At 44.2% G+C, this 17,005-nt stretch overlaps 1 protein-coding gene across 7 annotated transcripts in view; it reads right to left on the bottom strand.

Annotated features, from left to right (window-relative positions):
- Positions 1–17,005, bottom strand: part of FANCC (FA complementation group C) — a 315,224-nt gene that overhangs the window by 6,873 nt on the left and 291,346 nt on the right. For all 7 annotated transcript variants that reach the window (XM_070459513.1, XM_070459507.1, XM_070459508.1 and 4 more), the window contains 3 exons: positions 14,873–14,948; positions 6,510–6,687; positions 1,952–2,158 (listed from right to left, as the gene is read on the bottom strand). In XM_070459513.1, the coding sequence (XP_070315614.1) occupies positions 1,952–2,158; positions 6,510–6,687; positions 14,873–14,948 (461 nt within the window). The remainder of the gene's footprint in view (positions 1–1,951; positions 2,159–6,509; positions 6,688–14,872; positions 14,949–17,005) is intronic.

Here is a 17,005-nt window from a genome sequence, read left to right as displayed (position 1 = left end):
TGTATTATAAAAATGTATATGTATATGTAATGTATATGTATTATAAAAACAGGAAAAAAAAGCGTTTTTTTTTGAGATGAGCTTATAACATAAAATTTGCTATTCTAACCATTTTTAAATGTACAATTCAGTGGCATGAATTATATTCACAATGTTGTACAACCACCGCTACTGTCCATTTCCATAACTTGCTCATTATCCCAAACAGGAACTCTGCACCACTCCCCACTCAATTCTACTATCTGTCTCTATGAATTTACCTATTCTAGGTATCTCATATGAATACAGTCATATAGTATTTGTCCTTTTTTTGTGTCTGGCTTATTTTACTTAGCTCTCAAGGTTCATCCATGTCGTAGCATGTGTCATTCATTCATTGTAAGGCTGAATAATATTCTACTGTACGTACAAAGCATATTTGGTTTATCCATTCATCTGCTGATGGGCATTTGAGCTGTTTCTGTCTTTTGGCTCTTAGGCATAACACTGCTATAAGCAGGATGAACAAGTATCTGTTTGAGTCCTTGCTTTCAGTTGCTTTGGGTACACACTCAGAAGCAGAACAGCTGGATTATATGGTGATTCTATCTTTAAATTTTTGAGGAAGCGTCAAACTCTTTTCCACAGTGGCTGCATCATTTTAACATTCCCAGCTGGAAAGGTGAGTGCTCAATTTCTCCACGTCCTTACCAAGACATGTCTTTCATTTTGTTTGACTTGGTTTATAGTATATGTCCTAGTCCCTGGGTCAGGAAGATCCCCTGGAGGAGGGCATGGCAACCCACTCCAGTGTTCAATCCCATGGAAAGAGGAGACTGGCAGGCTACAGTCCATAGGGTCACAAAGAGTCAGACACAACTGAAGCGACTGAGCACACACATATATGTCCTAGTGGGTATGGAGCAGTACTTCATTGTGGCTTTGATTTGCATTTCTCTAAGAGCTAATGACCAACTTAGACAGCATATTAAAAAGCAGAGACATTACTTTGCCAACAAAGGTCCGTCTGGTCAAAGCAGAGGTTTTTCCAGTGGTCATGTATGGATGTGAGAGTTGGACTATAAAGGAAGCTGAGTGCTAAAAAATTGATGCTTTTGAACTGTGGTGTTGGAAAAGACTGTTGAGAGTCCCTTGGACTGCAAAATCAAACCAGTCCATCCTAAAGGGAATCAGTCCTGAATATTCTTTGGAAGGACTGATGCTGAAGCTGAAACTCCAATACCTTGGCTACCTGATGCGAAGAACTGACTAATTTGAAAAGACCCTGATGCTGGGAAAGATTGAAGGCAGGAGGAGAAGGGGACAACAGAGGATGAGATGGCTGGATGGCATCACCGACTCAATGGACATGAGTTTAAGTAAACTCTGGGAGTTGGTGATGGACAGGGAAGCCTGGCGTGCTGCAGTCCATGGGATCGCAAAGAATCATACATGACTGAGCGACTGGACTGAACTGAGGAAGGATTTCTTTGTAATTAGCAAATGTTTTTTAAATTAAAAAATTAAATTCTTTGAGCCACTGCAGTGAGCACACTTGAGTGAAGTCTTGTTTTTCTTCACAAGGAGGAAGAGTCACGCACTGTAACAAAAAGATGGCCTGAGGAGACAGGAGACTAGCTTTCAGCCTGGACCCTGGCCACGAGCTGTGTGACCTGGGAGCAGGCTCCTTCCTCACCGGCCGCCCTCTCCCCTCCTCTCTGCCATGCAGGTGCTGCACACGCTCCCATCCGGCCTGCCTGTCTCTTCCCTTCCTGTCCATCCATGTTTGGACAGCATCCTGGGACACAGGCTCTTCAAAGGCCAGGCCCTGCTGTCTCCTCCCTTCCTGTCCATCCCTGTTTGGACAGCATCCTGGGACACAGGCTCTTCAAAGGCCAGGCCCTTGAGTGATAAGCCACGCTTCCCCTGGGTTGTGGATGAGAAGCAAGATGCCAGAAAAGGGGAGACTTACGAGGGTGATGACTTCCCGGGCAATCGCGTGTCCTCCAGGAGCCCAGAGCAGGAAGTGCAGGAGGAGGCGTCTGACCAGCTGCTGACAAGCAGGCGGTCTGGGGTCTCCACCTCGGTTCTCTCCAGCTGCTGCCTGCAAATCCCTGGCCGAGAGGGCTGGACTCCTGAAGAGCTTCGAGAGGCGGCCAAGCACTGTCTTCACCTCCACCTGGGAATATAATTTCAAAGGAAGAGATCAGGGGAGGGTTGGGACACGTGTGGGGCTAGGATGATTCAGTTCTCTGAAGCAGCCCCAGAATCAGGAGAGGTCTGGCGCCCGAGGGAGGGCAGAGAGGGTGGACCATGTCTGAGTTTACACGCTGCTCCACACAAACCCGAATGGGTGTAATGGAAATTTCTTGACTTTCGTCTTGCTCACTAAGCAGCCAGGGCACCATGCCAGGAATTGACCTTTTTTTGTTGTTGTTGTACAAAAGGAAATGGAGAAAAGTCCTCAGCAGAATGTAGTCATATTTTTATATTGTGGGAAAAAGAACAAAAGGCTCCTTGAAGACTTGCTCACTATCACAGCCACAGATCAATTAAAGCCCCGTGCTTGGACCTCCACTGAGTCAATGTGCTGATAAGAATGAGGCTTGCCTTTTGCCATCTTTGGTGGGGAGGAAATGCCGGCTCACACACACACACACACACACACACACACACACACACACCACATTTGTTTTGTTTTAGACACTGGGACACTGTTCATACATATTTAAAGCTCAAGCGGAGGTCACAAGTCTGTGGAATCCATATAATAATAGTGATTGTTGCAGGTCTATGGGTTGTTTCTGCATAAAAAATATTTATTTCATGCTGAGACTTCTGTTTGGTATAAGAATGGTACATCAAGTTGTGACTTGGAAAACAAAGCAAAAACTGAAAGTCATAGATCCAAAATGCCACATGGAACTCACAAACAGCTATGTTCCCTCATTTTCAAAAGAACACTTAGGCCCACTCTAAAAATTCCCATGACCAATTTTATGGATTTTGTGTGAGTTCTTTTTTTCTCTGAAAGTTAAGGCTTCATTCAATGAAGTCTGTCATAAATTCCAACATACTAGCAGTGTTGTGTGAGCAACTCTGACCACAATGCAAGACCGTGAGAAACTGCACTCTGGGCCCTTCCATGGTGGAGGGCCACGTCCTAACAGGAGAGGGCCACTCCCTCACCACCTCTTGTCTGGGCCCACCCTGATGGCATCTACAGGAGCCCACAGCCATCCTGCATCTAGGCTGGTCTGCAAAAATGTCAGGGCTTAGGAAGCGCTGCCTCCATAATCATGTTCTTGTTCATCTTCTCCGCTCACCCAGTATTCCCTGAGGCTTGTCTTTTCTCTTTCTCTTTCACACCAGGCCACCTTTCCCTTCAGATACCTTCCTCACATGCCAAAAACACTAATGCTTTCTGATCTTTTAAGGAGAAAAATATAAGCTTTCTTTTCTAAGTATTAATTTTTACCCTGCAGTATGAAAATTTACATATGCTTACTGTAAAACATTTGAACAAAAAAGTAAAAAGAAGAAAATAAAAATGATGGTAACCACTATTCAAAGAGACTTATTAAAATTGACGTTTATATCTTTGTCATCTTTTTCTATTCACTGTGAACATAGCACTCACTATATACAAGGAACTGTATTCTAGGGTTTTCACAGTGCACTATAAACAATTTACCATTATCTACATAGCACATGTTCTTTGATAATACGATCTTTCACGGCAGAATGCTATTCTGTGCCTGTGAAGTGAAAGTCGCTCAGCTGTGTCTGACTCTTTGCAACCCCATAAACTATACAGTCCATGGAATTCTCCAGGCCAGGATACTGGAGTGGGTTACCTTTTTCCTTCTCCAGGGGAATCTTCCCAACGCAGGTATTGAACCCAGGTCTCCTACATTGCAGGTGGATTCTTTACCAGCTGAGCCACAGGGGAACCCAAGAATACTGGAGTGGGTAGCCTATCCTTTCTCCAGTGGATCTTCCTGACCCAGGAATCGAACTGGGGTCTCCTGCATTGCAGGCAGACTCTTTACCAACAAAGCTATCAGGGAAGCCCATTCTGAGGCTGTAACATACCACAACTTATTTAGCCAATATCCTTAGTACTGGAACTGTAGGCCATTTCCAGTTATTGCAGTTACAAACAACACTGCAATGATCCTGCATGCAAATCTTTACACAGCTCTCTAATTACTTCCTTAGGAGAATTCCTAGAAGAACGACAGGGTTGAAGTGTATGAACCCTCACTTAATTCTTAAAAGTATACAAACATAGGAAGTTTTTGCTTTTTATCATGATTCAGTTCGAAGTTAACAAAAGGAAGTGAACACTGGCTGGCAGAGAACGCAGTCTGCAGAGACAGGAGTGGGTATTCGCACAGGCCGCATGCATCCCAGGCGGGAATGGCTGCTCTTTGCTGCTCCCCACCTCAAGCTCCCATCACCACCTGCCCCAATCTTAAATCTTAAGGATGCCCAGCAGAGGTGACATTTCCAGCCACAGGACACTATCACATCCAGTTCAGTGTTGTGATTTAACTATGCCTTTTAAGGCAAAAGCACAGGTATTCTCATAGAGAATTCCATGGACAGCGGAGCCTGGTGAGCTACACAGTTCATGGGGTCACAAAGAATCGGACACGACTGAGCGACTAACACTTTTAGTTTCACTTTAAGGCAAAAGCACAAGCAATGTCAAGCTCAGTCAAATCGTACAATAATCATGTTTTTAAAGGTAGTTCACAGTCTGTCAGGTCACCCAACAGATCCATCAAAGGGATTAAGGTCACAAAACCCAGGGGAGTGAGAACTATGTATTAATGCTACTAGTTAAACTAGGAGAGCAGCCCCGCTGCTCCCCAGGATACCACCCACACCAGGGCCTCAAGTCCCAGGCAGACAGCCGCCTCGGACGGAACAGCTAGGAAGGAAACTGACGTCCTGGTGCTAAGCTCCTCTGAGTGATCTAATCTGTTTTGATCCAGGCTGTCAAAGCACCCCCTGAGTGAGAACTATGTGGAAGTTTTATTAAAAAACAAACCAAAAAAGGACTAACTGAGCCAGCAGACAGATATGCCAACGCAGAGCTCTCTAGAAAATAAATCTCACGGGACTATTCACTTCTCTACACTTCAAAAGTAACCTGTCAGTTCCTACGATCCATGTGGAATTTAACATAAAACCTACCAGTTTAGCTAATACAGAATCAAATATGAAATGTATATAAGAACGCTTCAGAAAGCGTTAGTGTTCATCTGTGCTGTGTGCTCAGTCGTGTCCGACTCTTTGCAGCCCCATGGACTGTAGCCCGGCCAGGCTCCTCTGTCCACGGGATTCTCCACACAAGAACACTGGATTGGGCTGCTGTCTCCTCCTCCATGGGGTCCTCCCAACCCAGGGGTCAAATCCACATCTCCTCTGTCTCTTGCACTGCAGACAAATTCTTTACCCACGAAGCCATCGGGGGAGCCCGAAAACAAATCAGGATTCTCTTTAATGTGATATTTTAAAAGGGAAAAAAATAGTAAGCTCTCTTTAATCTCTTTTTAATCAGATAGCAATCTTGAAATAAATGTTAATTTCTATTAAAAAAAAATGTGCTATTTGGGATCCAGAATGATTACCAAATTGCAACTTTTTGAAATCACAAACTTTTATTGCCTCTGCCATGTAACATGCTTTTAAACAAGTAAAATATACAGCCATACTGAACTAGTCTCTGTTTTTTTCAAACAACAGAAAACATCAACCAAATGGGAGCACTGCTCTCTACATAAAGAAACCCACTCCCTTTAATTATTAAAATCAGGAAAAAGCGGTGGCAGTTGAACTTTTAAAAACCAGCAAATAAATGTTTGTAAGGAAGGCGCAAATGCCTTTAATCAATACATGGCTCCTGTAATTATCGTATTCCACACAAAATAACAACTGTCTTTGCCATGGACACTTAGCCACTCCTGTACTTTGCTGCTCTGTTATTTAGGAAACGACCAAGTCCTTTTTTCAGAAGCTAAGTGGTTAATATCATGTGATTACTTTAGTAAGAGTTCTAAACAAAGCCGGTACTGTGAGGACCTACTGACTGATCCAAGAAAGGAGTCAAGTCCAGAGGGAAGCAGACGGGGCCAGGCCGCAGACGAGAAAGAGGCCGGGGCTCCTCAGAAGAGGGTCAGACCCTGGATGACAGCCCCTGGAGGGTGCAGCCCCTGGCCGGCGCGCCTGGGATTCAGGACAGAGCAGCAGTGAGTAAGGAGAAAGGATGGCCCAGGGCCAGAAGGGCCGCACTTGTTTCCTCGAGGCCTCCAGGGAGACCTGGCCTCCTGGTCCACTCCTGAGGGCAAGAAAATATCTCGAGTGCATGCCCAGGGCCCACTCACTCTTCCAGGTCCATGTCTTCCTGTACCTGCTGAGGTGCCTGGAGGTCAGTGAAAGCCAAACCCACCACCGCAGGGTCCCTTCCTGCACCCGAGAGACCGTCCCCGAGGCCGCATGCCTTGGACCCTGCCACCTACCATGGTCTGCACTCTCTGCTGATGCCCGGCGCCTGGGCTGCAGCTGAAAGCCAGGAGCCACAGCAGGGCCTCTGGGGGTTCAGCCTCAGCTTCCGACATCAGTAACTGCTCAGCCATATCAGCCCATCCTCCAAAGTGAACAAACAAAAACCAGCTCTCAAAGGGGCCTCCATAGGACCTGGAACAGAAACAAAACACAGGGCAGTTAGGCAACTTGATTTCTTTTCCCTTCAGGTTCTTAAAGTGACTGTAATGTCTGTGAATGCTTGGTTTCAATTGTTCTTATCCACTGAAGTACAGCTTGTAAGGAATACAACTCAGGCTCAGAGAAAGAGCTCAAAACGCCACCCTGAACCCATCACAGGATGTTCAAAGGCAGGCTTCCCCAAACCATCCGTACCCCGAGGACCTCAGACTTCTAAATCTTGACACCCCGGACCCCTGAGTGAGCAGAGACATTGAAGAAAGGAAGGTTTTGGCCCATGACCAGCAAGAATGATGCGAGATGAGAACCTGCGGGGGCACCACTGGGCCTTCTGCCTGGCCTGCACAGCTGGGCTGCTGTGGGGACGGGGCCCCCCAGCCACAGGGCAGCCACCCAGGTAGCCCAGAGCAGAAATGAGGGGACCCCGTGGGGCCCAGACAAGGAATGCAGGTGGAAACACGTGCTCTTCCTTTTCCCACAAAACAAAAGGTTCTTGTCAATTTTGGCAATTATGAGTTTTTCAGTTCAGTTTAGTTTAGTTCACTCACTCAGTTGTGTCTGACTCTTTGTGACCCCATGGACTGCAGCATGCCAGGCCTCCCTGTCCTTCACCTACTCCCAGAGCTTACTCAAACTCAGGTCCATTGAGTCAGTGATGCCATCCAACCATTTCATCCACTGCCGTCCCCTTCTCCTTCTGCCTTCAATCTTTCCCAGAGTCAGGGTCTTTTCCAGTGAGTCATTTCTTTGCATCAGGTGGCCAAAGTATTGGAATTTAAGTTTCAGCATCAGTCCTTCCAATGAATATTCAGGACTGATTTCCTTTATGATGGACTGGTTGGATCTCCTTGCAGTCCAAGGGACTCTCAAGAGTCTTCTCCAACACCACAGTTCAAAAGCATCAGTTCTTCGGCACTCAGCTTTCTTTATAGTCCAACTTTCACATCCATAAATGACCATGGCTTTGACTAGACATACCTTTGTTGGCAAAGTAACATCTCTACTTTTTAATATGCTGTCTAGGTTTGTCATAGCTTTTCTTCCAAGGAGCAAGTGTCTTTTAATTTCATGGCTGCAATCACCATCTGCAGTGATTTTGAAGCCCAACAAAATAAAGTCTCTCACTGTTTCCATTGTTTTCCCATCTATTTGCCATGAAGTGATGGAACTGGATGCCATGATCCTAGTTTTCTAAATGTTGAGTTTTAAGCCAACTTTTTCACTCTCCTCTTTCACTTTCATCAAGAGGCTCTTTAGTTCTTTGCTTTCTGCCATAAGGGTGGTATCATCCTCATATCTGAGGTTATTGATATTTCTGCCAACAATCTTAATTCCAGCTTGTGCTTCAATCAGCCCGGCATTTCTCATGATGTACTCTCAGTGCAGTTCAGTTCAGTTCAGTCACTCAGTGGTATCCAACTCTTTGCAACCCCATGAATCGCAGCACACCAGGCCTCCCTGTCCATCACCAACTCCCAGAGTTTACTAAAACTCATGCCCATAGAGTCGGTGATGCCATCCAGCCATCTCATCCTCTGTCATCCCCTTCTCCTCCTGCCTTCAATCTTTCCCAGCATCAGGGTCTTTTCAAATTAGTCAGTTCTTCGCATCAGGTGGCCAAGGTATTGGAGTTTCAGCTTCAGCATCAGTCCTTCCAATGAACACCCAGGACTTATCTCCTACATATAAGTTAAATAAGCAGGGTGACAGTGTACAGCCTTGACGTACTCCTTTCCCAGTTTGGAAACAGTCTGTTGTTCCATGTCTAGTTCTAACTGTTGCTTCTTGACCTGCATACAGACTTCTCAGGAAGCAGGTCAGGTGGTCTGGTATTCCCATCTCTTTCAGAATTTTCCACACTTTATTGTGATCCACACAGTCAAAGCTTTGGTGTAGTCTATAAAGCAGAAGTAGGTGTTTTTCTGGAACTCTCTTGCTTTTTTGATGATCCAATGGATGTTAGCAATTTGATCTCTGGTTCCTTTGTCTTCTCTAAATCCAACTTGAACATCTGGAAGTTCACAGTTCACATACTGTTGAAGCCTGGCTGGAGAATTTGAGCATTACTTTGCCAGCATGTGATGAGATGAGTCTAGTTGTGCGGTAGTTTGAGCATTCTTTGGCGTTGCCTTTCTTTGGGATTGGGAATGAAAACTGACCTTTTCCAGTCCTGTGGCCACTGCTGAGTTTTCCAAATTTGCTGGCACATTGAGTGCAGCACTTTCACAGCACCATCTTTCAGGATTTGAAATAGCTCAACTGGAATTCCATCACCTCCACTGGATTTGTTCATAGTGATGCTTCCTAAGGCCCACTTGACTTCGCATTCCAGGATGTCTGGCTCTAGGTGAATGACCACACCATTGTGGTTATCTGGCTCATGAAGATCTTTTTTGTATAGTTCTCCTGTGTATTCTTGCCACCTCTTCTTAGTATCTTCTGCTTCTGTTAGATCCATACCATTTCTGTCCTTTATTTGTGCCCATCTTTGCGTGAAATGTTCCCTTGGTATCTCTAATTTTCTTGAAGAGATCTCTAGTCTTTCCCATTCTATTGTTTTCCTCTGTTTCTTTGCACTGATCACTGAGGAAGGCTTTCTTATCTCTCCTTGCTATTCTTTAGAACTCTGCATTCAAATGGGTATTTCTTCCTTTTCTTCTTTGCTTTTAGCTTCTCTTCTTTTCTCAGCTATTTGTAAGGCCTCCTCAGACAACCATTTTGCCTTTTTGCATTTCTTTTTCTAGAGGATGGTCTTGATCACTGCCTCTTATACAATGTTAGGAACCTCCATCCATAGTTCTTCAGGAACTGTGCCTATCAGATCTAGTCCCTTGAATTTATTTGTCACTTCCACTGTATAATTGATAAGGAATTTGATTTAGGTCATATCTGAATGTCTAGTGGTTTTCCCTACTTTCTTCAATGTAAGTCTGAATTTGGCAGTAAGGAGCTTATGATCTGAACCACAGTCAGCTCCTGGTCTTGTTTTTGCTGACTGTATAGAGCTTCTCCATCTTTAGCTTTAAAGAATATAATCAATCTGATCTCAGTATTGACCAGCTGGTGATGTCCATGTGTAGAGTCTTCTCTTATGTTGTTGGAAGAGGGTGTTTGCTATGACCAGTGTGTTCTCTTGGCAAAACTCTGTTAGCCTTTGACCTGCTTCGTTTGTACTCCAAGGCCAAATTTGCCTGTTATTCCAGGTATCTCTTGACTTCCTACTTTTGCATTCCAGTCTCCTTATAATGAAAAGGACATCTTTTTTGGGTGTTAGTTCTAGAAGGTCTTGTAGGTCTTCATAGAACCGTTCAATGAGCTGTATAACAAATTCTTTCCTCTCATCATGTATTCATCAGTGCTGAAAAGTTAAAGTTTTTGTGAAGGTGTCCTTTTGTCACATAGGAAACCGGGAGTTGGAATAAAGGATAGACTCTGCTTCAGGTAAAGACCCACTAATTTTGCTCAGAGACAGTCCTAGCTGCTTAACATCTCCCGTGGGAGAAATGGAGGAGGACTGGCCTGAGATCGGGGGGCAGAATCTTCCTTCTGAAGTGGGGAAGTGCCTAGAACAGGACAGCACTAGGCCCCTTTTGCAGTGCTCCATCATTGTTGGATCTGGGTTCGTAGTCCTCTGCTTGGCTCATGGACTCCTGGAGCCAGCACTGTCCCCACCCCTCTAGCCACTGCTTTCCTCCTGTCCCCAAAGAACAAGTGGGTAAACTCTGAAATCGAGTCTGCCAAACAGTGACAGAAAAGGAACAAAGAGGAGCATTCTCTTACTCTCTTGTCCCCACAAGAGAGCGAGCTGATGCTCCAGGGGCCACCTGAGTGGTGGGCTGGGTTATGGCCCAAAAGCAAGGAAAAGGCTCCACGGGGTCTCCTTCCTGCAGGCCTCACGGACGAGTAAGCTGAGCAGGGTCTCCCCCATGCCCCCTGCTCCCATGTGGGCCTCCCTCGTGGAGCACGGTTCAAGGCTTGGGAATCTGCCCTCCTTTCCTCTAGCAGTTGACTGTGCAAGGCAGTCCCACGGGGCTGGCTGAGAAGGTGCCTAAAGCTGCTCCCAGACCCCTCCCAGCAGGTGGCCTGAAGCCTAGTAGAGGCAGATGTGGTTTAGGCGGGACCCCTAAGAAGTTTGTGGCTTCAGTCCTGCTCTTCAACACAGATATCCAGACGGTGCATCAGGGGCTGCCAGGGCATGGCAGGTCATTAATACAGCCAGTCCTCTGATGCCCACTTGGCTGTCTGTCTCTCCTGCTGGTAAGAGTCTTGGGGTGGGGTGAGTAATTGGCACCCAAACCTGCATTAGTGATGATAAGCAGAAGAGCACCAGTCACAACTTGTGAAGGCCAGTAATGAGATTATAGAGAATTTCAAGTAGGAAAAGTGGCAAAGGGAACAAATAAAGAGTCTTAGTAGACTAGTGTGCGTGCATGCATGCTAAGTCGCTTCGTGTCCGACTCTGTGTGACGCTATGGACTGCAGCCCGCCAGGCTCTTCTGTCCATGGGATTCTCTAGGCAAGAACATTGGAGTGAGTGGCCATTTCCTTCTCCAAGGGACCTTCCCAACCCAGGGATCGAACTGGGTCTCTTACATCTACCTGCATAGACTAGTATAGACAATGAATAAAATACTCTAAAAGCAAGGAAGTTAAGAGGAAGCCGGAGGGCACTGTGTTGCAGAGAACTTAGCAAAGTCTAAATGTGAGTGGTTCTAGGGAAATAATGTGTGTTATTTCCCTAATGTTATATTTATCTAATATAATAATATTAGAAATTATGTTAGAACGGATTTTCTAATTTCAGACAAAAATTTATTACTAAAGAGGAGGAAAAGAAACACTTCATCCTACCATGCAGGAGAAGTTTAGAATTTCCTTCCCTAAAGAGGCAGAGAAGACAGAAGGGCCTAGAGAGATGCCATTCTTGTTCTGCAAGCCAGGGGAGGGGCGTGGGTGCGGGATGCAGCATTTGAGCAGTGCATGTTTCCTAAAGTCTATTCTATGTATTGTTATACCTATACATTTCAAAATCTAACACCAGCCATTACTCACAACAGCTTCTAGGCCAGGTATTTACACATGCAGCCTATTTATTCTGAGCTGCTTGCAGTGCTTCCTCCACTCAGCAATGTGTTTGCCTATTTGGGGATGGTAACAGACCAATGCAGCCATACCTCATTTTACTGCGCTCCACAGAAAACGGTGATTTTTTTTTTTTTTTTAAATAGATTGAAGGTTGTGGCAACCTGGCATCAAGCAAGTCTACTGACTTCATTTTTCCAACAGCATTTGCTCACTTCCTGTTTCTGTGTACATTTTGGTGATTCTCATAATATTTCAAACTTTTCCATTGTATTGATCATGGTGATCTGTGATCTTTGATGCTGCTACTGTAATCGTTTTGGGGTACCATGAACTGTGCCCATATAAGCTGATGAACTTAAAATGATAAATCTGTGTGTTCTGACTGCTCTACCAGTTGGTTGTCTTATCTCCTTCTCTTTGGGTCTCCCTATTCCCTGAGACACAACAATATTGAAATTACTCCAACTAACGTCCTTTTCTTCAATTGGAAAAGACCCTGATGCTGGGAAAGATTGAAGGCAAGAAGAGAAGGGGATGACAGAGAACGAGATGGTTGGGTGGCATCACTGACTCAATGGACAAGAGTTTGAGCAAGTTCCAGGAGATGATGAAGGACAGGGAAGCCTGGTATGCTGCAGTCCATGGGGTTGCAAAAAGTCAGACACGACTGAGCAACTGAGCAACATGATGAGTCAGACACATTGAGCAACAGCCACAATGCCCTACAATGGCCTCTGAGTGTACAAGTGAAAGGAACAGCTGCACATTTCTTACTTCAAAAGGTTGGAATCATGAAGCTCATTGAGGAAAGCACGTTTAAAGCTGAGGTAGGCTGAAAGCTATAGGCCTCTTGCCCCAAACAGCCTAGTTGTGGATGCAAAAGAAAAGTTCTTGAAGGAAATTAAAAGTGCTACTCTCATGAACACATGAAGGATAAGAAAGCAAAACAGTCTTATTGCTGATATGAAGAAAGCTGTAGTGGTATAGATAGAAGATCAAAACCAGCTACCACATTCCCTTAAACCAAAGCCGAATCAGAGAAAGGCCCTGACTCTTCAATTATGTGAGGACTGAGAGAGGTGAGGAAGCTGCAGAAGAACAGTCTGCAGCTAGCATGGGTTGGTTCATGAGGTTTAAGGAAAGAAGCCATCTCCACAACATAAAAGTGAAGGGTGAAGCAGCAGGTGCTGGTGTAGAAGCGGCAGCAAGTTATTCACGATGTGGCTACACTAAACAACACATTTTCAATATAGATGAAATAGCTTTATATTAGAAGAAGATGCTATCTAGGACTTTTATAGCTGGAGAGGAAAAATCAATGCCTGGCTTCAAAGCTTCAACAGACAGACTAACTCTCTTGCTAGGGACTAATGTAGTTGGTGACTTCAAGTTAAAGTCAATGCTTATTTACCATTCTGGATATCCTAGGGCCTTGAAGAATGATGCTAAATCTACTCTGCCTATGCTCAGTCAGTGGAACAATGAAGCCTGGATGACAGCATGTCTATTTACAATGTTTTACTGAATATTTTCCCTGGAGGAGGAAATGGCAAGCCATTCCAGTATTCTTGCCTGGAGAATCCCATGGACAGAGGAAGTCCATGAGGTCACAAAAAGTTGGACATGACTGAGTGACTGAACATACTGAATATTTTAAGCCCACTGTTGAGATCTACTGCTCAGAAAAAAAAAGATTCCTTTCAAAATAATACTGCCCATTGACATTGCACCTGGACACCCAAGAGCTCTGATGGAGATGTACAAAGAGATGAATGTTGTTTACATGCCTGTTAACACAACATCCACTCTGCAGTCCATGAATCAAAGAGTCATTTTGACTTTCAACTCTTACTATTTAAGAAGAACATTTCATAGGGCTGTAGCTGCCATGGGCTTCCCTGGTGACTTGGGGTAAAGAATCCTCCTGCCAATGCAGGAGATGCAGGTTCAATCCTTGGGCCGGGAAGATTCCCTGGAGGAATATTCTTGCCTGGGAAGTCCCATGGACAGAGAAGCCTAGTGGGCTATAGTCCATAGGGTCACAAAGAGCCAGATATGACTTAATGACTTAAAAAACAAACAAAACAAAACAAAACAAATAGCTGGTATAGAGGGTGATTCCTCCACGGGATCTGGGCAAAAGTAAGCAAAAAACCTTCTGGGAAGGATTCATCACTGTGGATGCCATCAAGAACACTTGTGACTCATGGGAAGAGGTCAAAATATCAACATTAACAGGAGTTTGGAAGAAGTTGATTCCAACCCTCATGGATGCCTATGAGGGGTTTATGACATTAGTGGAGGAAATGACTGCAGATATGGTGGAAATAGCAAGAGAACTAGAACTAGAAGTGGAGACTGAAGACAGAATGGCTGCAGTCTCACGATAAAACTCTAACAGATGAGGATGTGCCTCTTACAGATGAGCAAAGAAAGTGGTTTCTTGAGGTGGAATCTATTCCTGGTGAAGTTGCTGCGAACACTGCTGAAATGGTAACGCAGCATTTAGAATATCACATACACTTAGATGATAAAGCAGTGACAGGGTTTGAAAGGAATGACTCTAATTTTGAAAGCAGCTCTGCTGTGGGTAAAATGCTATCAAAAGGCACTGCATGTTACAGAGAAATCAGTTGTGGAGAGAAGAGTCAACTGGTGTGGCAAACTCCATGCTGTCTTAAGAAACCTGCACAGCCACTCTAACCTTGAGCATCTACCACCCTGGTCACGCAACAGCAGCAAGGCAAATCCTCCACCAGCAAAAAGAACATGAGTCACTGCCACTGCTTAGCGATAAAGTATTTTTAAATTAAGGTATGTATACGTCTTTTAAAGATATAACGCCACTGAACAGTAAATAGACTATAGGACAGTGTGAACCTAACTCTCATATGCACGGGGAAACCAAAAAGGTCATGTGATTCACTTTATTGCCGTGGTCTGGAGCCGAGCCTGCAATATCTCCGAGGTATGCTTGCAATGCCTTCCCCTGTCAGGCTTGCTCACAGGAACGATAAGGATACCAGAGAAACCACGTGCAAAAGAGATCTCGGAGTCATCGGTCTTTGCTTACCCGTGGTCTTCAACTATTTCTTTGAGCATTTCAGAGATATGTTTCAGTGACTGGTGCCACAGTCTCTGCGGAATATCTGTGGGTGGAGAGAGCCATCAGAAGGAGCTGGAGAAAAGTCAAGCCTCTTAGGAATCAACTGCAGTGGAGACCAGAAGGGGCCCGTTTAGGGGAAAGGCCTACTTTTCCTGGTCCATGGAATCCATACCACCACCCTCAAGCTGATCCCTGCCAGAACCATCTCTCAGGCCTGGGAATAAAGACCTGTTAGTGTTACACAGAGCTAAACTTCAAAGGCTCTTTAATTCAGGTACATGAGACTGCACAGGCAGCCCGCTGTAGGATTAGGAAGGCTCTGTTGGAGATGCCCAGCTTTTTTTCTTTTCTACTCACCCACCCCCTTCACCTATCACTAATAATTTGTGGTTTCAAAATATATTTTTTTAAAAGAAAATAGTCAATAAGGAATTAGGAATGTGTTTCCCAACAATTTAGAATACAACTTCAGGTTCACAATTTTTTTAAAGGCCAGAAAAAAAATATGGATATTATACAGACAAAGACAAATGTCTTTTCTCAAGTTAGTTTTTCTGGTTTCACATTTTTCCCATGGTCTTAAACACTTCTGAGCACGTATGTTTCTGTAGTTTGAAACAACAGCTGAAAAAGGTTATCACATTTCCATGTAGTGATAGATTCTGTAATTAAATACACCAGAAAGATAATGTAAGTGATACAGGAACCACTACTCCCCCACAAATGCTACAGATTAAAGAATCATAAATTATCTCTCTCCCTCTTCTGAGTTCTCGTAACTCTTGATTTGCAGCCTTTCAAGGCATTTTCCTTTTCTCCTTTTATTAGTTTTTTAGATAGTTATTTTATGTCTCTTTTACTTGTAGTTCCTGGATAGCCAGGGTTCATAAGTGACTCATCTTTTATACCTCATAGGACTTTACAGTGGGCATAAAATCAATTTTTGATGAATAAAAGACTCTAAAGAAACCCTTCAATCTGTGGATATAACATTATTTCTTCCAAAAGTAATATGCAGAAAATTGTTCTAGGAACCAGCACAAATAGTCTTTAGTTTATAGATGTCCAAACTTAAAAAATAACAACCCTGATATTTTTTGTGGAGCTCATTTAGCTGCTTATTACATAGGCTGACCTTGGACTTTGCTGATCTGACTTGGGCTGTGAGACGTGCCCCTGGAAAGTGAATCACTGATACTCCTGTCTTATTAAAGTTTTCCCATTGTGTTCCCACAGGTTAAGTTCCACAAAACTGCTGACCAGAGATCCCACCAGGCCTGTGTCCACATCTACCTCTAGCATCTGAGAGGACAGTGTCAAGTGGGTCACTTTGGGTGAGGATTTAGTCTTTTAGAAAAAGGAAGAGTATTTTTGATTTTGTAAAATGCTCTGAAACCTCAAATCATACTTTCTCAAGTGAATCTACTTACTCAAGTCTCAGGGAAAAAAAGATAGGGGAAAATGGCACAAAAAGGACGTACTATGGGTTCTTCCTATTGTTCCATGGTCAAATGAAACGCCTTTTTCTACAGCATAGGGTCTGTCTTGTTTCAGCGTCACCTCTCTTTAGATTTCAGGCATTAGTGGGAAAGGATGTCTGTATTCTCTATTTCTGAAACGCTTCATAAACAGGAGCTCACAGGCATGTTAACAGATCAACATCAGTTGAATGAGGACGGAATCATCACTTCCCCAAATGAATATGGCCTCTGGAAGGCTGGCAAATGAAATCACAGAAGGCTGTGGTCTAACACACTTACTGAATTCTTTCAAAAGACTTCCTTTGGCTAGGTTAGGAGAAATTTCCCCTAAATTTCTTTAGCTTCATTCATCATTTTATCTTTTCATTTGCAGCAGGGGACACAGAGAAGAAAGAATGAAATACAGATAAATGTACTGTTTTATTCCAAATCAGCCAAGTCTTAGCCTGTTCCTGGCATCCAGGTGGACCTTCCTGGCACCAGCAGAGGCTTTGTGTTAACCAGAACAGACTGTCAAAACGCAACTAGAGGCCATTGTTTTCCTTTCTTTTACTAAATGATCGTAACTGGGAAGCCAAGCAAATTCTCATATCAAAATTCACAGAATGTGACGCTGAAG

This window comes from Odocoileus virginianus, chromosome 31 (genome assembly GCF_023699985.2).
Source record: "Odocoileus virginianus isolate 20LAN1187 ecotype Illinois chromosome 31, Ovbor_1.2, whole genome shotgun sequence".
Taxonomy (NCBI): domain Eukaryota; kingdom Metazoa; phylum Chordata; class Mammalia; order Artiodactyla; family Cervidae; genus Odocoileus; species Odocoileus virginianus.
Note: the sequence above shows the minus strand (reverse complement) of the source record. Positions and strands in the feature narration are given on the sequence as shown.